At 44.4% G+C, this 23,505-nt stretch overlaps 1 protein-coding gene across 3 annotated transcripts in view; it reads left to right on the top strand.

The window, feature by feature from the left end:
* Nucleotides 1-2,160: 2,160 nt before the first annotated feature.
* The window catches only part of BMPER (BMP binding endothelial regulator), a 269,975-nt gene continuing 248,630 nt past the window's right edge, over nt 2,161-23,505 (top strand). Inside the window, exons 1-2 of one of the 3 annotated variants that reach the window (XM_032644100.1) lie at nt 2,161-2,250; nt 3,440-3,525. In XM_032644100.1, the coding sequence (XP_032499991.1) occupies nt 3,511-3,525 (15 nt within the window). In that variant the 5' untranslated portion in view covers nt 2,161-2,250; nt 3,440-3,510. Of the gene's footprint in view, nt 2,390-3,439; nt 3,526-23,505 lie in introns of all 3 variants that reach the window. The other 2 variants (XM_032644099.1, XM_032644101.1) reach the window with 2 other exon arrangements.

The raw sequence follows: 23,505 nt of genomic DNA, 5'->3' as shown, positions 1-23,505 counted from the left end.
CGTTTTCCTTAATTAAGTCACGATTATCATCTTTATCTAAAAGCCCCATGCAGAGAGAATCTTTTTTAGGTAGTGGTTTCAACTGACTGTACTTCTCTGTAGTCATAAACGTTTTTATTTTATTGTTTTGATAAAAAATGGATTGGGAGGTAAGGCTAGGTTTAGAGATTTCTTTTTTTGCATGTTCTTTATCGTTAGTAAATACATTAAACACTCTGATTTTCAAGGAGCTGCCTGGCTGTGGTGGTTATTTGCGGGGGGGGGGGAAGGCAACCACACACCATCTTTCTTCTCTTTTAATTTAAGTTTTACGCTAAAAATCTGTTTTGAGAGGGAAATGGAGCGTGCTAAGCTAATGACAGCTTTCCCCTCTCTTACTTTTTCCTTGTCAGAGCAATGCGCTCCTATTGGCTCCTTGGCGTGCCGGAATGTGGGCATTGCAGCTTTAAGTGAAGGCTCCAACTACTCGATAAAATAAAAACAAATAAACAGCCCCCGCCCCCCCCCCCCCAAAGAGCGGAGGGCTTAGGAGGAAACTGTACTAAATGTGTCCGCAAACTGACTAATATATTTGCAAAGGTATAGTTTCTGCGACTACCGACAACCCACTTTGTGTCGGGAAATTGTTAGGTGCGTCCCGCTGAGAAACGTGCTTGGCTAGTCCGCGACTGCTGTTTAGATCCACCCAGGCCGACCCGCCAGGAGGATGGGCGTGAGGGGGCCCCGTTTTCATTCTTGGTAAGAGGAAGCCGGCGACCCAAGGCGATCTCCGAGGACAGCTGATCATCAGGTCCCAACACTTGCCAAGCGTCCCCTAACTCCCATTTGGTTACAAAAATTCTTCCCTCCTCCACTGCATCCCCCACTTTGAGCAAAGGGTGCCACGGCCTGAGCAGGAGGCCGCGATCCGGCCGGGGGGATCCGCGGGCCGTACGTAGGGTCGGACTCCTGGACACCCAGGGCTGCGGCTGCCGAGGCCGCGGGGTGGCTATTCCTGCTACAGATTAGCCGCCGCGCGGGTCCCTCCCTCTTTCTCGGGTCAGTGAATGATTAGTCAAACACCTCCCCGCCCCAGTCCGCCCGAGGTTGGATGGGAGGAGTCAAGGAGCGACTGTTCATCTTTTTTTAAGGGCGAAAAACGTTCGCCTCTGTGCGTTTATTAATCGACCTTGCGTGTAGTTTCAGCTTCTGTCTTCCCTAGTGTCATGACTGGCAGACACATAAGCACAGAACACTCTTCTGGAAGGCCCCTCGCCCCTCTGTCCGCTCAGCGCCGGAGTCCGCTGTCTCGCCCCCAGCGGACCGAAGCAAAGCAGGGAGTGAAAAGTCGCGCGGCCCCCCGCCCCCACCCCGGCGCCCCGTGTCGCTCCATCCCAAAGCTGGGGCATCTGGGAACAAGCAGGGGTGGTGAGGCGCCCTGCGTCCCATATTCTGCTCCCTCCCAGGGCTGGAGCACCCGGGTGTGAGTGGGGGTGGCGCGGCATTCCCGGCTAGGGGAGGGTTCCCCCGGGAAAGGGAGGAGGCGCTGCACGCGCCGGGCGGTGGAGACACGCCTGCCCCGCTCCGATCCGTGCCCCGGGGCAAGTGGCCTCCCTCGAGGGTTTGGGGAGCGGGCTGGACGCCCGGTGAAGACAAGCGCCCGGCGCGGGGCTTCTGCAATCCCCCCTGCGCCCGGGCGCCCCCAGCGGGTTCCCAGAGGCGCCAGGGCCGCCCGAGTCTTCGGCGCCGGAGCGAGCGTGCGCGCGGGCCGGGCTGAGAGCCTGAGGGGCCGTCAGGAGGTGGGAGGGCAGGAGTGGAGGACGCCGCGGTAGCGGCGCGCCCCCGGGCAGTCGCTGCAGCCCGGGCGGCGGCGGCGGCTGTGCAGCGGTGCGCAGCGGGAAGCGCAGCCACTCCTCTCTGCCTATCTCCGGCTGCTCCGATACCCCCTCCTCCCGGCCCCCTCTCTAGTATGGAGGAGCCGACGACTAAACCGCTGCAAGCAACTCCTTAAAAAAAGAAAAAAGCCGCATTGGAGGAGCCTGGCCGCAGGACCCCTCCTCCCTGGGCGCCCCTCACCCCTCGCCTCTCTCTCCCGCCTCCCCCTTCAGCCCCCCCACCCCCACCCCCCCGCCCCAGGCTCCCGGGCGCCCGCCTCCCTCCTTAACGGACTGTCTCCCGACTCGCCGGCTGAGAGCCCTTTTTGACTGCGAGCGTCGGTAGTGGAGCATAGGCGGCGGCGCGGGACCGGCAGTCGCCCGGGATTCCCTCCAGGTGACGATGCTCTGGTTCTCCGGCGTCAGGGCTCTGGCTGAGCGTCCCTGCCGGCGCTCGCCCGGGATTACCTGCTGCGTCTTGCTGCTGCTCAATTGCTCGGGGGTCCCCATGTCTCTGGCTTCCTCCTTCTTGACAGGTAGGGGAGGGGGCGGGAGGGACCGACCCTCCCGGACGCTGGCTTGGTACCTGGGAGAGGAAGCGCTGGCTGGCCTCGGGGACGGGAGGGCGGGGAGCGAGCACCTAGGAGCCTGCCCCTCGCTGGCGGTGGGCAAGAAGCGAAGCCCGCGGGGTTAAGGGGTGGGAAGGCAGTGAGTAGGTTAAGGGGTGGAGGGCAAGGAGGCTGTTGACATCAGTAGTATAGTGATAACGGACATTCTTCTATTTGAATTTGAGAAGTTCCTTTATTTATTTTTAGTTTTCTTCAATCTTTATTTTGATCTTTTCTCCCGTATACAATTAAAGAAAAAAAAAATTAACCGTTTTCCACCCATCGGCCTTTCTCACTCTATAGGGTTCCAATATAGCTTCTGTACAGGGAGTGCTTTTTAAAGCACCTTGAATTTAAAGAAACTATCGTATTTTAAAAGGGTAATAATAGCAGGATATAATAATTATATGCTTTCAGGCAGGTGAAGACCTCAGCTGCTATTCTGAAGGACATACTTTAGTGACACCTGGGGCAGAAAAAATATTGAGGCAATTTCTAAAAGAGGAAAGAAGATTGTGTTTCAAAAAGTGATTTCAGCTCAAGACAATATGAGGCGGATTCATATAAAGCCCTGTTCATTGACACTGTCCTGAATTCTGTTCAAATTTTAAATCTGCCTTAATGTCCAATTTGAATTTTTTTTGCCTGTGGGAGTGTGTGTTTACTTGAAATGCCTTCATGAAGGAGGGGTATTATTAAGGATCCAGTGAAATACTTGGAATTGTGCTTAAACCGTCGAAAGCAGAAAATCTATCTATATAGCACGGCCTTTAAAAAAACAAAACAAACCTGTTCTAATAAAACTATTTAAAATAGATTTTCTTCGGGGGAACTTCTTTTGGCTGAGTTTGAGAATTTAAAACTCATTAGGAATTTCTGAAATTTGGATATAGTTGTTTCAAAAAGCATTAATGTAAAAATTCTATTTTTGTAACAATGGCACTAAGCTAAATTTCAATAACTTATTTTCCCCTTCAGGTTCTGTTGCAAAATGTGAAAATGAAGGTGAAGTTCTCCAGATTCCATTTATCACGGACAACCCTTGTATAATGTGTGTCTGCATGGTGAGTATGGAGATCAGGTAATGTGAAGTCAATTGCTCCCTCTGATAAGCTGAATCCATTAAATGTAATATGACCAAATCTTAAAAACTGATTTTGGTCGTTACAAAACTTCAGATAGCTGGTGAATTGAATTCAGTTGAATTTCTGAGTATTATGGACTTTTGCAGTTTCCATTTCATCAGTCTGGGAATTTCTTATCTTTGACATCAGTTTACAGAAGTAAACTTAAGGTGGACTTGGTATGGCATCGTCTCAGTGATAATTGCCATTTGCCCTTCTGTTCCCAGGAATGGCTATTGCCACCAAATCATAGGTGCCACCAAATTTTCTGCCTTGATTCTGTTGTCTGAGCTCAGTGTGAAAATGATAACATTTAGGTATAAAGGTCTGGGATAAGGTATATGACAAGGGGAAAAAGATGAGAGTCACAAAGCACAAACATGAGGACAAGATGTAATCTTGGATTTCTTTGCCTCTTATATACTAAGCTCTCAAAAACAGTCAGAAAGAACTCTATCCTTAGAGGATGACACTTGGCTTTCAGCTGCTTAGTTAACACTGGCAGTGGCTAGTAGATTAAAAAAAAATTTGTTTCAATTTATTTTAACTTAGTAGTTAATGATAAGGTCTAATAAGTAACCACACGGGGGAGATTAAGTTATACGAATAAGAATTTGTGAGCTGAAATAGAGACTTACAAAGAACAACATTTTTGCTTAAAAGTGTTTTACATGCCAATCAGTTTTGGCAAACCTTGATTAAAAACTACACATCACAAAACCCTGTTGGAAATACATTAAGGCAGTCAAATGCAAAGCCCCCAACTGATAGATGACTGCTTGTTATCAGATCAACATGCTGTATGTAACCAGAGAAGAGATTCTTCTCTGTTTAGGTGAAAGCCAAGCCATCTGGGTTTAAACTACCCAAACGTTTTCATGATAAGAGATGAGGTCAATGTTGTGAAATGATAAATGGGTGAAGGTGAATGTCTGTATCAAATGATTATCAGGTTCTGAAGACTAAGGAAATCAACAGAAATAGAGGTAAAAATGCATTCCGTTTGCAGAGATAAGCGTTACAATATTGTTACATTTGTAAAGTTTAAATATACAGTTTGGGTTTTGCAGACTGTTCCCAAATAATATAAAAATTCTCCATACAGCATTTCCCCTTTTCCATACTCCTGCCCTGGGGGAAGTAGTGCCTTTCCCCGAAAGTACAGCCTTACTGCTAATAAAACAGATATTAGAATCTTGCTGTTTTGAAGGTAAAGAGTGAATCTGAAAAGATGCGTCAGTTGGAGTTCTGGAGTGATATTTATTCCAGAAATGCGTTGATTAAGTTCAGACGGGTGGTAGGTTCATTTATATCTTCGAGTAACATTTGGAGGTATCTGCCTTCGTAAGAGCTGTCAGAAATCCTTTCTAAACATATAAAGTGTGGACTCTGGCACTCCAACTCACTTGCTATTCAGAGGATGCCTCAGAGCTCTCACTAGCCGAAAGCCTCAGTGATATGTTGCCGTGACCTTTGCAGGGGTTTAGGATTATGGGGCCCAAGCTGTCATAGTTATTACTGCTTCCCAAACATTTGTAATACTTGATAAAGTTGAGTAAGAATAGATGGACGGCCGCTTCTTTGTGTCTGCTCTTGTAAGTTTCTGAGGGACCCATTGCAGTATATGAATTTCAAAGCACCTAGACTGCCATGAGGTGGTTGACATTTTTTTTTTTTTAGGTTGGAAGGTAGACTTATTTAGCAGATAGATAATGTCAGCAATAGCAACTAACATTTATGAAACACTATTTGCCCACACTTATTGAAGCCTGCATTATTTCATTTAATCTTCACAAAAATCCTTTGAGGATTTTTACCCGTCTGTTTTACAGATGAGGAAACTGAGGCTAGAGGTTTTTAGTAGCTTGTGAAGGTCACATTTTTGTAAATAGTGGAGCTGGAACTCACTCTCACCTGCCTCTAGAGCACATGCATATAATCAAGTGAAACAGGCTGTTTTCTAAGTTAAAGATGTGAAAAAGCAAAGAAAAAAATAGAAAGTTTGTTGAGTTATTTGACTTTTTGGCATTGCTTGAGTTATTTTGCTTTTTTCTTTTGAGTCTTTTAGGAGTTCGGTTAGCTAACATTTGTTAATCACATTATATGAAAGGAAAATCTCGTTATGATTTCAGCTGACCTGCAGGGAGCTTTAGTTGTGAGCTAGTTTTATGTATGTACGTTAAGAGGGTATGCAATAGTCAAAACTGTGCTTTGGATAAAGAAAATAGTCATATTTAGTTTGTGTTGGTCCAGCCTTTTGGCAGAAAGTTACCTGAAGTTGAGTATAAGCTCATATCTTGTTTCATAACATGTACTGAAAAAAAAAAAAAGCTAACCTCAACGTATGCTTAAAAAAGACGTAAAATGTTACAGTTGGGAGGAAATAGGTGGCACAAAGTCCTGCATATAATTACAGTGTAAAAGCTTGAAAAACCCCACAAAATCAACTTGGCCTGATTTAAACTTTTAAGCTCCGAAATGTTTCAAAGGTGGAATGAGCTTATTTCTGTGGGAATTTTGAGGATGACTGCGGATGCAGTGGCCACGGCAAGCAGAACTGAATAATTTTATTCTCACTTATCCTTGTCTGCCTGGACCTGAGCATTTTGCCAGCATCAGTCGTGGTCCAAGAATAACCTGTTTGTTAGCTGCTGATGGGTATCATTCTAAAGTGTGTGGGTTCAACTATTCAAGAGGGAAGGTGAGAAGTTAGGCCATTGTCCTGAAATCTAGGGAAGTGGGTAGACAGTTTGGATTAAAGATGCAGGTGTTTCATTGTTCAATTAGAAAGCAAAGCACAGCTTTTCCCCATCTTACAAAATGGTCTTTTATGGGGCTGAGTTAGGAAGGCCCAGACTTATTGCTGTTTTGTATGACGATTTCCCCCTTCTTGCTAGAATTATTTTTCCCGTAATGCCTAGGACAACACGTTGGTGCCTTCCATGAAGTACAGCTGATAGGAGCCAGCTTCTCTCAGCTAATGAATCTACAGTGGTCCTCTGGATCTTTCGGGCATTCCCATATACATCCAGTGAACCTGGGGAAGTGGTACCCCTGCTTCTCACCCCTTATCCACCTAACCGTAGCATAGAAGGAAATGGCACAAGCCAGTGAGTTCGGCCCAGTACTGGAAACCTGAGAAAACTTTGGAGGCTGGGACTCAGAAAACCAGGAGTTAGTCAGTCAGGGCTTAGTTTGGCATACATTTTGTTCAACAAAAAACATTATTCTGAGGTTTAAATTTCCTCTTTTAAATCCAGGGGTGCAATTTAGAAATGGACCCTCTGCTCATAAAAAGCAACGTGAAATTTGGTGTTACAAGAAGCAGGGCTCCACCTAGCTTGGAGCCAACCAAGTGGTGCAAACAGAGGGGGCTTTGTCTGCTGTCTTCCACTTTTTAATCACAAAAATCTTCCGTCACTAAACAAGCAGCTACCAGCATCTTTGATTCTCTCGGGTACCTTATCTCTATAAGAGCCTCATGTTTTTTATTGTCCAAATTAACTGGCTAGAGACTAGTTATCTATTATCTGAACAAGTGTCAGGCACGTGTTTGAGAATGAGGGAGATAGCGGTGCATCAGGATTCAATTCGTGTGTGTGTGTGTGTGTGTGTGTGTGTGTATGTGTGTGTGAGGGAGAGAGAGAGAAAGAGGTGTAGAGAGGGAGAGCTAGGAGGGTGAAGGAGAGAGGGAGGGAGAGGAGATAAAAAGTAGTCCTTATGTGTTCAGAGAGATACACTTAGTACATGCACATAAGCATAGGTTGCCACAATTTTTTGGAAATTGTTTTATATCATTTTTAGACTTTGGATTTTGGATGCTCACTAAGGAAATGATCAGGAGTTATTTATTTATCTATCTATTTATTTATACTCTGTTTAGACAGTTGCGACCAGTTGCCTTTCCATAGAATAAGGTACTCAATAGAACAGTTTGGGGGGAAAGGTAACTAATTTACAGCAGTGTGCTGGCAAATTCACCAGTACTAGCTCATAGACAATTATTATTACCCATGCTTTCCTGAGGCTCAGAGAGGCGGAGCAAATGTCCTGAGGTTACATGGTTACTAAGAGACAGATCTGGGATGTGAAAACAGTGTTTTCTACGCTAAATCAACTTGCTTCCGCTGGTCGTTTACTACTTACAAACGTGTACAGATACTTCCAAGGGCTCAGAGAGTTATTTCAGCCTCTGTAGAGCTGACGTAGGCTCACTTTGGGGAGCAGTTAGAGTGATCTTGGTCTCGTAACATGAACCAGGTCTGGACTTGGACGGCCCTTTCAGAGGAAGACACAGTTCAGGCAGCTGTTGGCTGGTTTCATATCATTTTGGCAAAGAGCCTTGGCCCTGGCATCAGACAGGCCTGGGTTCGGATCTTGCCTCTGACACTTACTGCTGGTGAACTCGGGAAAGTTACTTCACCTTTCTAAGTCTCCGTTTCCTCATCTGGAGAGTGGGACGTCTATCACTACCGAGCTCATAGACTTGCTGTGAGAATCAAATGAGATACAGCATTTAAGGCTTGGCCCAGAGTTTGGCATATAGTCAGAATGATGCATCATTGCTGTTGATGATGTTGATGATGATGTTAAATTCTTGTTTCCTCACATGGAATTAGATGCAAAGGTTCATCAGAAAAGGGAGAAAATGGAAGCTGTTGGAGAAAAGACATAGGGATAATGATGCCAAGGCCACCCATAGTTATGAATGAACAGGGCTAAGTCAGTGACATTTGGTGGGGTTTTCTGTCCCTCTAGACTTGGACTGGGTCGATCTGAGTTGTTTCCTTATTGGTCCAGTGGTCTGTGAGCCCTGGTATAACTTTTCCCCTTGCTCTCCATTAAACACTAAAAAAACTTTCCATGGGAGAGGGGCCTCATTTTTCTGCAGAGTATTTACGTCTCTATGCCTGTGGGGTCACCTTCACTTGTACTTTTATTGGCAGAAGGGTAGGGTTGGGACTCAGAAGTGCTGTAATTCTGGAAAAACCGCCTAGTGGTCTGGCATCGTGGGGATTTTCCTGGCCCACCTTGTGGAAGTCTCTCACCCCGTTCCAGACCTGAGTGGGTTTTTGCTGCCTACTTACTTGTGGGCTCCCCTTCCCCATCCCTGTCCCATTCTAAACACGCTTTCTTTTCATTTCAAGGCACTGGCCTTTATAGTGCGCATCAGCTAAAAACTGTGTTTTAAGTGTGGGAAACCGTGCCGAGGAAAGAGAGCCCTTCCGCAGATGGGGATTCAGATATAGTGAGGGCAGGAGAACAGGACATAATAGGAAAAGTCAGGCAAGGCAAAACGATGGAAAATAAAGCCAATTAATACAAATTCGTTGAATAAACAAAGGATACCAGTTTCTCACACCCTCTTCTGTGGCACTTCTGTCCAACTGATGGTCTATTGAATTCTTTGTGCTATAAAAAATACTAATAACATCACCTTTCATGGCCCCAGGAGGTCAAGTGTGCTTGTTGAACTTAGTTAAGATCAGCAAATGCGCTGGGTGTATATTTTAAGACCTCTTGATTCCCAGTTCTAATTCTATAAAACATCACTCGAAGCACTAGGAGTAACAGGTTATAAATTCAATAATATTATTATTTCTTCCTTCTCTTCACACTTCCTTCTCCCCTTCCATTTTTTGCCTTTTCTGTGTTTGAAGCATTCTGCTGGTTGGGCACCTTGGGGAGGCAAAGACCAGTAACACAGATTCTTGCCCACGGCGGAAAAGAGGAGAAAGACACATGCATAAATAAGTTTCATAGGAGTGCCAGAAAAACACTATGCTAGACTCAAACTCAAGTACTGAGGGAACTGTAGATGAATTCTGATTGGATCATCTGAGACTTTGATGGGCGGAGCAAAGGTAGTCTTGGCAAGGCGTGATTGGTGGAAAGGCACAGAAGAGTGTGTGCTTGGGAATTGTGGAGATGGCGGAGACCAGTATGTCCAGTGTACCCAAAGCTCTGGTGGAAGCTGGAGTTAGAAGGCTTGGTGGGAGGCATAGAGGACTTTGAGTGCAATAATAAGGAGCTCAGTTCCACTCGTGGAATTGGGGGAGCGATTTAATATTTTGGCTCAGCCGCATGACACAATAAGATGTGTTTTATGTAAATGCCTCTAGAAGCTTTTGTGGGAGCTGTTTAGAGTGTGGAGGGGCCAGAGTTTGGACAACAGGCACTAGGGATATGTTGTGGTCAGGTGAGGGCAAGCGGCCCGGAACAGGGATGGACAGTGAGAAAGAAGGTGTTGGGATAAACCAATATTGCTTATTCTTTTGAATTACTTTCACTGCCTTCTAGTTTTAGAATATTTGGATTAAAAGACTCCAAACAATGCCCAGAAAAACACAGTAATTAAAATGCAGTAGTCACTGCGGTAGGATGATGTGCTAGTGTGTCTCTGTAGCAGTCACTTTGCTAATCACTTGGTGTCTCTGGAGCAGCTCTGGGTGCTGTTACTTGAATAGAATTGTTTACTTCCAGGCCTCACTCTCAAAATTCCATTTTGGTTGCTAGCTCTCTCCTCTTACTCATAGTAATACCTTGCTCTCCACTGTTGCATGACCCCTTCGGCAAAATATTCAGTCTGGTAGATGTATTCTCAGTGGTAGTGTTCTCCATGGTAGTATGTATTCTCAGTGGTAGCACACAATTTATCAATTTATACAACAATCGAAATTGGACAACCCACCTTAAAAAAAGTGTACCCATGTGCTGGGACCCCTAGACTTGCAGAGGAGTTTTGGAGCCCAAGTTGATAGCACTTGGCAATAAAATAGATGGCAGAGGTGAGAGATGGGGTGGATTGAAGGGAATTTTGGAAGTTCTAGCCAATGTTATAGACAATGTAGGAAGAGAAGAGGTCACAGATGTGGGTGGGGATAATGAGTTGAGAATTGATGACTGGGCTTCATAGACCTTCCAAGTAGGAAAACCCGGTAGCTCTTCATAATGTAGATCTTGATCTCACTAGAGAAATCAGGACTAGAAGACAGAAGTTTGTTAACTGTTTGCATTGAAATAAATTTCAGAACTTTGGGAATAAATTATTTGTCCTGGGAAGGGGTCTACGTTGAGATTTCAAGAAATGAGCCTATAATAGTAACTAGAAGTGACTCAGGTATACACATATATACATTCTTCTTTTTATGTTCTTTTCCGTTATGGTTTATCACAGGATATTGAATATAGTTCCCTGTGCTATACATTAGGATTATCCATTTTAAATGTAATAGCTTGCATCTACCAACCCCAAACTCACATAAAGGAAATAGAAACTAGAAGAAGGGCTATATTTAAAAGAAGGTTAGTAAGGGAGAAGCCAATGACAGAGATTGAGAAATAGTTACAGAAGAAGGAGAACCAACAAAGCGTAGGCCAAGGCAGAAGATGCCTGAAGAGGAGAAAGACCAGCGGTATTAGATACTACAGTTAGAGTGAACCTTCTAGGAGAACATCATAGAAGGAACTTTGTCAACATCTTCTCGAACGATTTTAAACAATCAATAACAGTCCATGGTGCCCAGGTCCCTAGTACCTGCTGCATATTTTCCCATGGAATAGAATTGATCATAGATAGAATTCAGTGGAAACTCGTTTGAGAGAAATCCCAAACTAAGATTGCTGTAGGGATTTTGAAAATTTAGTGCAAAAATCACAAATTTTCCGAACTGAGATTTAAAAAGGTCTTATGAGATTTTCAAAGGTCCCCAAACAAAACTAATTTCATGAATAAAAGTAATAGGCTTCTGCAAGTGTCTTTGGAATGTTTCTATAGTTAAGTACAAAATGGACAAGGCCACATTGAGGCATTTTTTATTATGAATCCGAGCAACATTATCAAAGAATCTGACTAATATAAAATCTTACCATAGTAAACTTTCAGGTTTGCTCTATGAAACTGTTAATGGTGCTTTAAAAAATATTATGATATAATTTAATCCCTTAGTTAGATCTTCAGGAAAAATATTTTCTTTTTTCACTAAATTTTTGATGTCTGTTTTGTCATTGAAGTACAGCTGTGGAGTGGTGGCCTTGGTGTCTGAAATTATGGGTTCAAGACTCCCCAGGGCCGCCTTGTAGCTGTGCATCACTCAGCAGCCACCTTGGTCTCTCTGAGCCTTAGTCGTGGGTACTGGGCAAGTCACAATGGTATGTGTGCCCTTCAGCTTCATTTCTAAAGAGGAATCATAATGCAGAACCCATCTGTTTGCTGTAGCCATTAACTGAGGTGATGTGTATGGATTACATGTGCTGGTGTTTGTGAAAGACCTTTGTAAACAGTGTAAGTGGAATTATTATTATTAAGGGCCAGAACTGGGATGGAAGGAAGTAAGCTGTATGCTATAAACCAGTGTTTAACATATACTTTAATGAGTATATTTTTTAGGAATGATACTGTAGTGGTTCCCATGTCTCCTTTCACAGTTGTATGGCTCTGGGTGAGTTGCCTGATATTTCTGTATCTCGACATCTATGTTTTCATCATAGGGCTTTTGTCAGAACTGTGGGTCAAAACATGTAAAATTCTTAAAACAGGGTCTGGTAGACGGGAAGCACTTCAGAAATGATAGCTACTGCCACTACCTAAACGCTATGCAATTACTGCCTATCCTATACTTCTAAGAAGTGATTACATAGACTACTGCAAGACTTCTAAGAAATGATTTAATGGACTACCGCTTTTATTTCAATTTATTGTCAATTCCTATGACGTGTTTATTCTGAACTTCTGTCAGGGCAGACAATGGAAGTTCAGTAGAAGCGACTGCTATCTTTTCCATAAAAGACAGAAAACCCGGGAAGTATTTGGGGCTTAGCAAGATGGGCTGCTCCTCTATTTTTCATCTGTTTGACTGGTGTCCATCTCCAGACAGCTAATCACAACGTTGCTTTCACAGTGAGGCCTTGCTGTCCTTTGGGGTATTTGCCATTGAACAAGGAAGTGGCAGGTAGGAGGCAGAAATGTAAAACTAATTACTGGTAGACTCACCCAGACAGACACGTCAGAGTCCTTCCCATTTAATTTAATGTATTTATTTAGTTTTACTTTAAACATTTTTAAAAAATTTTTTATTTTTTAATTTAATTTTACTTTTGGCCATGAGGCACGCCTGGCGGGACCTTAGTTCCCTGACCAGGGATGGAACTCACGCCTTTGGCAGCGAAAGCTTGGAGTCCTAACCACTGGACCTCCAGGGAATTCCCCTCCCCCTTTTAGAACGTTCAGGGTCCTGCCATCTGCCCAGCCACAGTCACTCTGGATACCCGTGGTGTGTTGGGTGGTCCCAGATTAACTGAGGTGACTGGATTTGGACGTGTGGACCCTACGCATTCACAGAGCTTTGTGTGTTTGTTTTCTAGGAATCTGCTTCTTCTCTTTGATAGCATGTTCTGTGTTGTATGTAGTTAACCTGGGCAGTTTTATCTTATGAGATGAGGTCTTCAAGTGTTAAGAACCTTGTCCCCTCATCTCTGGAAGCCCCATAGCTTCAGTGAGAGGTCCACAACCTTGGGACTTGAGTGGGAGTCAGGCTGGAGTTTCCTGTTTATAATTTGGGTTGTTAACACTTGGGATCGCTCCCCCCCAGATTGGAACTCCAAGTTCCAAAACAGGATTCTCCCAGAGAGTTTGTCACAGAAGGTCAACCCCCTCTATAAAAGACATCCTAAATAATCATTACAAAAAACTTTTTTTTCCTTTGAAAGGAATGTACTCACATTTGAAAACTAGAATCACATAGACATGAAGACCTGCTTTTATTTGCACCAAAAGGAACATTGCCTCTTATAGAAATATCCTGCTGTCGAAAGCAGCCTTGTAGGCGACAATGCAGGAGGTGCCCGAGAGGGGAGGATTGGGGATTATCTCAGTTCTGCTTTCAAAAATCACAGTGAAAAAATGCCTCGGATCCCTGTGGCTGCCATTCCCCATCATTTCCTCCCCCTTTCAGTGAGGCTAACTCCGAAACCTTGACATAAGCCTCAGTGTTTATATTAGGTTTTGGATGTTAGCTCCTTTGGCTTCTGCGAGCTGACTCTCTTGAAAATTATGTTTTTCCTTTAAGGACAAAGGCCTTATTGTATGTACACGTCGTGCAGTGTAATGAGTTTTTTTGTTGCTTTTTCTTTCAAATGTTAGGTAATGGGTGGGACTAACCCAGATCTTCCACAGGAGAAACCCAAAGGTCTATAACCTGAATGGCAATTTGAAGGTTTCACACAGGTAGCTCAACAAGAGAAAATGAGAGGGCGGGACAAGTGGCATCTTCCCTGACCAGAGCATGTCTCCCGAATGCCCTGCTTTGATGGAATAACCATAAAACGGCTCTGGGAGAGGATCTGCAACATGAGTCATGATACCCCAGGGACACTTCAAAGAGAATCACAGTGACGGAGATAACAATCCTCACATTTTCACTCATAAAAGCACGCATTTCCAAAATAACTCTTGTATTCTTGGTCAACTAAATAGATTTTGACCAGATGGTTTTTTCGTGGCTGCAAAGGCTGTCAGGCGTAGGCTGAGCATCTTACTTGGAGATGCTGTGCAGTGGACTGTCTGCTTATGCTGCTGGCCTCTGCAGCTGTGGGTGACCTCAGAAGACTATTTCCAGGAGAGATAGAGGTGGCCTTCTGAGAGGAGGCAGGAAAACTAGAAGGCCCAAAGCTGGTCTTACATTTATTTGGGCCTCGTTGAGAGGCATTTTTAGCATCTTTATCTTAATTTTTTTCCCTCTCTCTCTGTAAAAAACAATTTTTGAGCCTATTCTCTTAGGTTCCTCTTGGGGGCACATCTGCAGACTGCAGCATTAGCAATAAAGTTCCTTTAACCACTCGCTGCTTTCCTTTTAGCGAGCAAAGTAATGACATGGGCATTCTTTTCCGTATTTATTCTTAGAACTTCTTATTAAAAAATTACAGGGGGATTCCTTTTCCATTTTATTTTCTAATTGAACAGAACCGTTTGAGCCAAGATAGGACGATTGCTCCCTCTGGGTTCAGAGGGCAGGGCTGCATCTGGCCAGTGGCCTGTGGAACTTGCCACTTCTGTCTCCAGGAGAGCCTTGCTGGGCTGTTTGACTGCCTCGTACTGACTCTGTACCCCTCAGAAATTCACGAATTCTAGAAACTCTCACAGCCTGCTGGGTCTCTGCTGCTTCGTGGATTTATAGAGCGAAAGCAGTAGCATCATGACATTCACATACCAGTGTTTCTAGGTCTCAAGGGGATGCTATTTTCCTAGATGAGAAGACTAATCAGATATTATTCCACTTGAGAGCTGCTATGCCACGTACCTGGGTTTATGTTCCTTGAGGGAAACCGGCCTGTAAGAATTGAGATGCAGTGATTTCCTGTTTTTAAGCACATGTGAAACAGTGGTTCCAGGACCCATCGGGACCCACCAGAGGTCAACTTGCAGTCTCATGAGCACGATAGGTGAGCACCCAGATGGGAATTCGTTTCCCCTGAGAGGTGACTCAGCCTGAATCTGGGGAGTAGCTGGATGGCAGGGAAGGGGACGTAAGTCTGCTTTTTCAGTGAGCGTCATCAGTTAGTTCCGGGGTGGCTTCTGTGGGAAGAACTGGCGTTTCTTTTTTTCCTCTGGGATGTGCATGTACCAGACAACAGTGGCTTCCTTTCCCTTGTGATTGCCTGTGTGCATGTAGGGAACTAGTTGGGATTTATTAAAAAATGTGATTTTTTTTTTTTTTTTCTGTTTCGTGTAAGCCATACACCAGGCAAGGGCAAAGAGACATTTGCTTAAAGTATTTTACACACCAGTTGGCCAAGTTACAGAAATGTAGAGCTCCCAGATTTTGGCATTAGATTGAAGTATATGAAATTTTGGATATTTGGCGTTGAACTATTAAAACAGCAATTTCTTGTGGTACAACCTAAGATGTACTTTGAGCACCTGGAGAATTTTTCACTGGACATAGTTCTCCTGGCAGGTTGTTGCAATGTATCTTAATGAGGGGGCCTTTAAATTCAGGGTGAATTGATACTGGGTTCACAAACTAAAAATAAAATGTGGTGATATAGGAAAACGTAACACCTCTTAATCGCTGAGCCCCCAGCTCTGAATTAGTGGGCTCCTCTACACATCCTCAGGACCCTCTGATGGTGGCGTGGGGAGGGGGAAGGGAGGGAAGCGGTATTCACCTTGGTCAGTGAAGGGGGCACGTGGTGGGTGCCCTGCAGGAAACGTGGGAACCGAGTTGCAGGACCGACTGAAGTAGGAAAATGATTGATGGCTATTAAACTCAGCACACATGTATTGAGCATTTATGTTAATAGTGGCCCGAGGCACTGTGAGATTGGAAAAAGCTCTTTTTTACATGAACAAAAAGAGATTAAATTATGTTCCAGATAGTTTTGAAGTTATCGCTTTCGAGTTCTTTGAAAATTGATGAACTCATGCAGGCCATAGATATTAACTCTTGGTTGGAGTATCTGATTAATCAGAACAAATTATTATTCCTTGACTGTGCTGGATGGTGTATGTGTATATATACACGTATATACGTGCATTGTATATGTAGGTATTTAATATGAAGTTTGGATCATGGATTTAGCTTGCAACTGACTTTTTCTCATTAGAGAGTCTCAAATGAAAGTGTGAAAATGTGATTGAACCAGAGGTTGTGTACATGTTGGGGGAGACCCTTATAGTAGAGCTTTGAGCACTGGTGACAAGGGACACACAGTTGAGTTCCCATCACTGCCAGCCTCTCCGTCCTCCTCCCTTCTCACCCACCCACTTCAGTCTGATGATGTGTCTTCTCTCACACAGTTGCAGGTCATTAACAAGTCAGTGGTAAGAATTCTTGCACCAGCAGAGGTGACTCTCTCTTTTTTTTTTTTTTTTTTTTTTTGCGGTACGCGGGCCTCTCACTGTTGTGGCCTCTCCCGTTGCGGAGCACAGGCTCCGGACACGCAGGCTCAGCAGCCATGGCTCACGGGCCCAGCCTCTCCGCGGCATGAGGGATCTTCCCAGACCGGGTCACGAACCCGTGTCCCCTTCATCGGCAGGCGGACTCTCAGCCACTGCTCCGCCAGGGAAGCCTGACTCTCTCTTTTTTTTAATGTGCACAGGAACCCCCCAGGGAGCTTGTTAAAAATGCAGATTCTGAGGTTCTACTCCAGAGATTCTGATTCAGTAGATCTGGCAGAAACCTGAGAATCTCCATATTTAATAAACTCTTCCAGCGACTCCATGCAGGAGCCAGTATTTGAAAAACTCTTCCCAACTGAGGTTAGTGGAAAGAGAAGGATATATGAATATAACCATAAATATAGGTAAATTCCCCAATGAAGCAACTTGTTCACTAGTGGTCAGGTACATTTGAAATTCTGTTATTGGTACCAAACTTATCCATAGGTCAACTCTCATTTATGTAACACTATTTTTGTGGACCTTTCACGCAGTTATCTTGTACATTAGCTACCTTTATTGAAGTGCTACTTTTTCTCTTTGTGTCCTCTCCTCTATCAAGCCTCCCCTAGTCACTTGATCAGAATTAGTCACTTGTTTCTTAGAAGCCTCGTGTTGATTTCTCATATTATAACCCTTACTCCTGCCTACCCTGAAGTTTCATTAATTATTTACATGACTGTCTCCCTACTAGACTTTAGGCTTCTTCGGGGTAGAAATAGTGTCTGATTCTTCTCACCATCACTCAAAGCATCTCGAAGAGCACCTCGCATGTGGTAAGTCTCAATAACTATTTTACGAATCAACACCATGTTCTTAAATTGGGGGTAGCCTGACCTTTATCTTCCTCAAAGCCACTCTGTGAGGGAGAGAAAGCCGTCTCAAGAAACCTGTTTCACAGTCGATATAATTAAGGCTCGGAAAAGCAAAGTAAGACAAAGCTCACACTGCTAATCAGTGAGAGTTGGGACTACAATTCAAGTACGGGAATGCTGACCCATCCTGGGTAGACTCCACTGAGTTATCGCTCAGAGAATGTTTTCTGACTACAAGTGTTGAGAAAGCACCCCAAGGGGGTGAGTGAGAGAGACCTAGCAAATAACTTCCCTGGGGATTATGTTTTTAACAGTCCTTGTGGTCCAGTGAAGTAGAGTCCTGACTGGCGCCTTTGGGTGGGACAGGCTGACCCTCTAGGTTGGGACTAGCCTTTCCATGAGATGGATTCCCACAGGGATACACTCCGTTTCCTGTGGTCTTTCTGTGATGGACAGCAGCTGCAGGGTGAAGCTGATATGACGTATGTTTGTTGCTTCTCCAGCATGAGCCAACTAGATGTAGCAATTTGACAGAACAGCCAGGGTTTTATGACAGACTTGCTGGGATCCAGTAGCATCTGGAGGAGCCAGAGGCAAGCAATGAAGAGCTGAGGGCCAGGTGAAGCTGGATTTAGAGATACGCCCCATCCCAACCCCTTTCGTTCCCAAACCTCTATAACAGTAGCTGTTTCCTTCTGCTGGTAACTTCCGCCCAGCAGGCCCCTTCCTCATCCAGAATGGATTCATTCTGGGAGGAAATGTTAGTTCTTTCTGTTCTCTTGATGCCCCCCCCCCCCCCAGTTTCTGCCCACACTTTCCTTTCCCCGATCAGGAGAGTATAAAGTCAAGCTGACAAGGTTCTGATTCATGGTGCCTTCACGTAATTCTGGTCACGTTGCTAAACGATTTTCCATACTTTTAATGAGAATCCTTTTTAAAAAAAGTTCCTTTTGTTTTTAAATTAGCCTGGCATTCCATTGTTCCAGGGTTCCACCTTTATCATTTCCATCTTTATTATTTTTTACCATGTTATTTTCTTTCTCTGTTATTATCTTGGCGTTTCCATGATGTCACCACTCCCCAAGTTTTGTGTCTTGTTTTTCTCAGTTTCAGTTTTTCATTCTTGGTCCCAGCCTGATAATGAAATGCACAAACAATTACAGTGGGGTGGTGGTTCTTCCTACACACCCCATGTGGGCCAGACATTTGAGGGATGGACAGTCCAGTGGGGAACTCTGTGGAGGCCAGAGGAGGACCATTTGTGATAATGACCAAGCGGTGGAGAAAAGGATTGCTGGGAATAGCTAAAGCACTAGCTAGAGCAGTGCCAAGCACCCAGGTAGGGGTTTAGTAAATATTTTTCACTAATGATGGCGTGCTGATAGCATTTAGCCTGGTGGAGAGAATGCCCGGGGGGAACTTTAACGGCCTTCAAGTACGTATTTATGGGAATAAATACGATGTTGAAAGGACAGACAGGAGTACAAACCCCAAATTTGCAACATAGCCTCAGTTCCAGCTTCTCCGCTCGCAGCTCACTGCCTCTCGTGCACTTTCAGAGTGAGCCCCAAGGTGGTTGTGGGGTCTTGGCTTCCCTGCTTCTTGGCCAGTGCCTGCCTGTGACCGCAGGCCTCTTCCCTAGATCTCTAAATCCTAGTTACCCTGCTGTAAATGAGATCACACTCCTAGCTTGGAGCCACGTTTGTTAGGATCAGAAATTGAAAGCAGGGTCGTACCATGGACTCTGTTCATTCCAGGGTTTTGGCTTTAGATCTTAGTACAACTGAGAAGAAAACTTAAAATGAGGGATTTGCCTCTTCCTTTTCTTTTTTTACTCCTAGGTGTTTAATGTTCTCTCACTCCCACACCCACCTTTAACACTCATCTACCATTTGGTCACTGGTCTCTGGTAGGTCCAAGCTCCCTTAGGACGCGGGTCCTAGAACTTTTCCTTGGCATTCTTAGATATTCTAGGCAGTCAGCATTTTCCTAAACTTGAGTCTGTTCCCTTGGAGATGTAGCTTGGCAGGCATGGTGGTTATTAGCACTGGGGGTAAAGAGTGGCCAGCAGTAGCCAAGACAGCATCTCTTGTGAGCCTTAAATGGTGGACAGCGATAGCTGTCCCGAAGCATCTCGGTCTGTAGGTATCTGACACAGTGGCAGGTGCTGAGAGAAGGTGACCTCTGGTGGTCACTGGGTTAATGTAATAATCTCAGCCAGCGATCGTGTACAGTTGTGGGCATTTGTGCCTGTGGGTGGGTGTGGGTGTGTATAAGGACTTACACATATAGAGATCTCTCAGCACTTGAATGTTGGGTTTATAAGAATTTTGTTTATTTGGCTACTCTTTTTTAGACCTTTTTATGCTGGGTCTTCCTTATCTTTTTGAACTTTAAATATTGGAGGACCCCAGGATTCATTCGATCAAGACGTTTCTCTATTTACACTCCTTCCCTAGGTGATTTTTATACAGATTCATGGCTTAAAAAATACATATATGCTGAAAGTTCCCACATTTATGTTCCCAGTTCCCTTACCCTTCAAGTGCAGACTCGTAAATTCAAATGTCTACTTGGCACCTCCAAGCATCTCAAACTTAAAATGGCCCAAACTGAGATCTCATTTTCCACCCCTCCTCCAAATCTCTTTTCCCCCAGCCAGCAATGTCAGCTGCACTGCTCCATTCTCTTAGGCCATCAACCATGATGTCCTGGACTCCTCTTTCTCTTACATCCTATATTCTATCTACTAGCAAATCTTGATGGCAAAACCTTGAAAATATATCTGATAATATCTAACTATCTCCATGATCACTTTTGCCTCTGGACAATGTCTTATCAAGCAGTGGCCACAGAAAACTATACATCCCATTTTTTCGCTTATTTACAAAACATCCCGCAGTGGCTTCTCAGCTGACTTGGCATACAGTCTGAAGTCTAACTACAAGGCCCTGCCGGATCTGGCTTCTGATGCTGTCTCTGGCCCCACCCCCCAAAGCATCTTCCCCTCCTGGTCTGCTACTCCGGCATGATCCCCGGCACCTTCTCAACAAGGGCGTCTGCTCTTTCCTGTCCCCGGAACACACTTGTTCAATATATTTACACATTCTCATTTCTTCACTCTGGCCTCTGAGGAAATGTTTCCTTATTAGAGGGCCTTTGTTCTGACCACTGTTCCCCAATAGTACACACCCTATCATTCAGTTCCTTTGTCCTGCTTCCTTTTCTCCAAAGCCCTCATCAGTGGCCACTGTGTCACGTGTGTCTTTGTTTCTTGAAGGCCTCCCGACTAGAATGTCAGCTCTGTGAGGATGTAGACTCTCCCGTTCATGCTGTATCCCAGGGCCTGGGACAGTGCTGGGTCCTTCCAGTGCGTACCTGTATCAGTTGGATGACTGAGTATATGCCGTGTTTAATTTAATTTAATTTTAAGATTCAGTTTAATTGAATCAATTAGTTTTTAAGTAATGAATTCAATTAATTAATGGCGTGTAATGTTTTGATTCTATAATTTGAAAATCTAATTCTCTTCCTCGAAAATAAATTATGAATTTGCCTTTCTACTCTAAACGCTGCTTTTTCTGTAATGAAGACTTGCCATTTTCATGGCTCACGTTACTTTGCATATTAAGTCGGATGGTGGGGAAATTGTACAGATACACTGACAAAGATGAAAAGCTATCTCCAATGAACCAAATAAAATTGTAGTAAAGTATATAATACGCAATAATAATTATAAAATAAAATGTGTCCTATGGAAAACTGGTTTTAAAAGTAGATATTACTGCTCACACTTGGTAGCATAATGAAGATTGGTTTTGTAATGTAAATTAAAATTCAGTATGCTGGTATTTTACACTTTACCTAAAACATATTATGGAAGAAAGAGTAGCAAAGTGTGTTAAATATTACAATTTCGTAGAGCAAGCAAAAAGTGGCACAAAGTATTTCCCACAATATGCATAAGACAGGCTGCTCTACTGTAGGCAATGCCCAGTCATGTCACTGCACCTACCTTGGAGGGCACTAGGATGGCATCACTGAAGGAGATCCCTTCTGAGGGCTGTCAAATCCCAAGGGTCTGACATAGGTAGGTCTAATTCTGTCTCAGTGAGAGAACTGTATGCCAAAACTTTTCTGAGGCTCATTCAGTGGCCCACCTAGTGTCTGAAGAACAGGAGGATTTGAATGATCTCTGGGAGTTTATGGCTGTGGAATTTGGTTGAAACAGACCTTCGCCTCCTCTGAACTCATGACTAGGACTGCATCCACTCACGTTGCAGCATGTGAGGTGCTTTTGCCGTGTTTATGCTCTGGCCCCTCTCCCTCTTGGACTGGAAGCTCTTCTAGGGCAGAGGGTGGATCTGATTCATATGTTCTGTTCTCAGCACAAACCTGGCACAGTGCCTGGCCCATGGCAGGGGCTCAACAATATTTGTTAAACAGATCCATGGATTTTTATTCAGATAGATTTGAATTTTGTGGTGCAAAGGTTTAACCTACAGAAAAATCCAAGTTCGTAGCCAAGATGTCACATTTTTAAAGACCATTTGTGTTCTGTTGATATTTTTGTCTTATTTTAGATGTTAAAGCTTCAGAGAAACTGTCCTATGATGAAACCCTTTAAAAAAAGCAATGACGAAGGGTAATAATCATGGCCAAGCATTGCTTTTTTAAAATGGGGCACATGTTGTGAATCCCTTTAGCAACAAGTTTATGTTAATGGTGTTTTATGGGTGACCGGTCATTTTCATTCCTTTATAACACCTTAATCAGAAAAGGATGACATGCAAAATTGGCATTTGTTGATTAATGAGTTTGAATGTGGAAGCTAGTGGATTAAAATTACATTCTAAACCTATGAAATAAATCTGTGGCTTCTCCAGTTCTTTCTGACATCTGCATGTGGCCCTTGGGGAAGACTTGGTGAAGAGAACATGCTGTTAATGGCCCTGGTGAATGAGTCAGACCAACCCTAGCTCCTCACAGGCTTGCCTTCCTATGGGGGATGCTGTCTGAGGCTGGCTTTTTCAGTTCTGTGAACTTCCATCTGGCCAGAGGACGCCTGCCCCCTTGCTCCCCTGCCTGACATTCGTCAGGCTAAGCGGCCACGCTCTGCCGTCAGTACCAGTGTGAATACAGCCCAGGAGCAGGGATGTTTCCATCACCTGATGCATCAGACAGCCCTTACCGTTATCAGTAGGCAGGACAGCAGGAACCAGCCCTAAAGTCTGCCATCCCAGGGGTCCCTTTGAAAGCCTCTGTGATTGCTGGTGGTCGGGGTCAATTGTACAGATGTCTTTAAAAGTGTCTCACTAGTGACCAGAAAGTTACTTTGTCAAGATGACAGATGGGCTGCGAGCCGTTCCTTTGCCCTGCCTATTCCCTGTGATGTCAGCTCCATTCACTTGTCAAGATCAGGTATTTTTGTAGCTCCCACCAGTGTGCAGGCTTTCATGGGCAACCCGTGAAAAATTTTTCTGTTCTCTTCTGTGCAAAATCTGCTCAGTATCTTGCTGTTGACCCACAGGAATGAGGGGGTCTTTGAGGACCTGGTGAGTCCCACCCACTGTGGGTGGAAGGCGCAGGGAGGAGACACCTACTGGCGAGAGGGCGACAGCCCTCCAAGGCTGGTCTTAGGAAGTGCTTTGTCACCACCAATCACCCTGGCAGGACACAAATGGGATGTAAGACATTCGGTTTCTGTGTTTTGGATGTGTTCGCTCTTCATTGCCAGAGAATCATCTGTGTGTACAATTAAAAGGGTCCATTGAGTTCACAGCTTCTTTGGATAGCTGGGGAGCCCTGCTTGTTATATTGTGATGAGTCAGAAAAGGGGCTGCCGAAATAACATCTCCAGGTAGCCTTCCTTAACCACCATATCACGACCTTTCCTATGGAAGTGACTCCAATGTTATTGTTATTTTTAACTCCTTAACCCTCATTCCTTGCTTCCTCTGATGCCCCTGCCAACCTGGCCAGCAGCCTCTGTGCTGTCCCGGAGACTGGGAAGCCTGGCTAATGCCCTCTGATGTCGATCCCGCTGGTGGTTGGGGTCAGACCCCCATCCTCTTCTTGCTAGTTCTAAAGAACGCACCAGAAAGGCATAAAAATATTCACAGATTTTCACCCCACCTCCCTTTTTTGTTTTCTTCTGGGGCAGAGGAA

Source organism: Phocoena sinus, chromosome 9 (genome assembly GCF_008692025.1).
Source record: "Phocoena sinus isolate mPhoSin1 chromosome 9, mPhoSin1.pri, whole genome shotgun sequence".
Taxonomy (NCBI): Eukaryota; Metazoa; Chordata; class Mammalia; order Artiodactyla; family Phocoenidae; genus Phocoena; species Phocoena sinus.
This window is presented reverse-complemented; position numbering and strand designations above follow the sequence as displayed.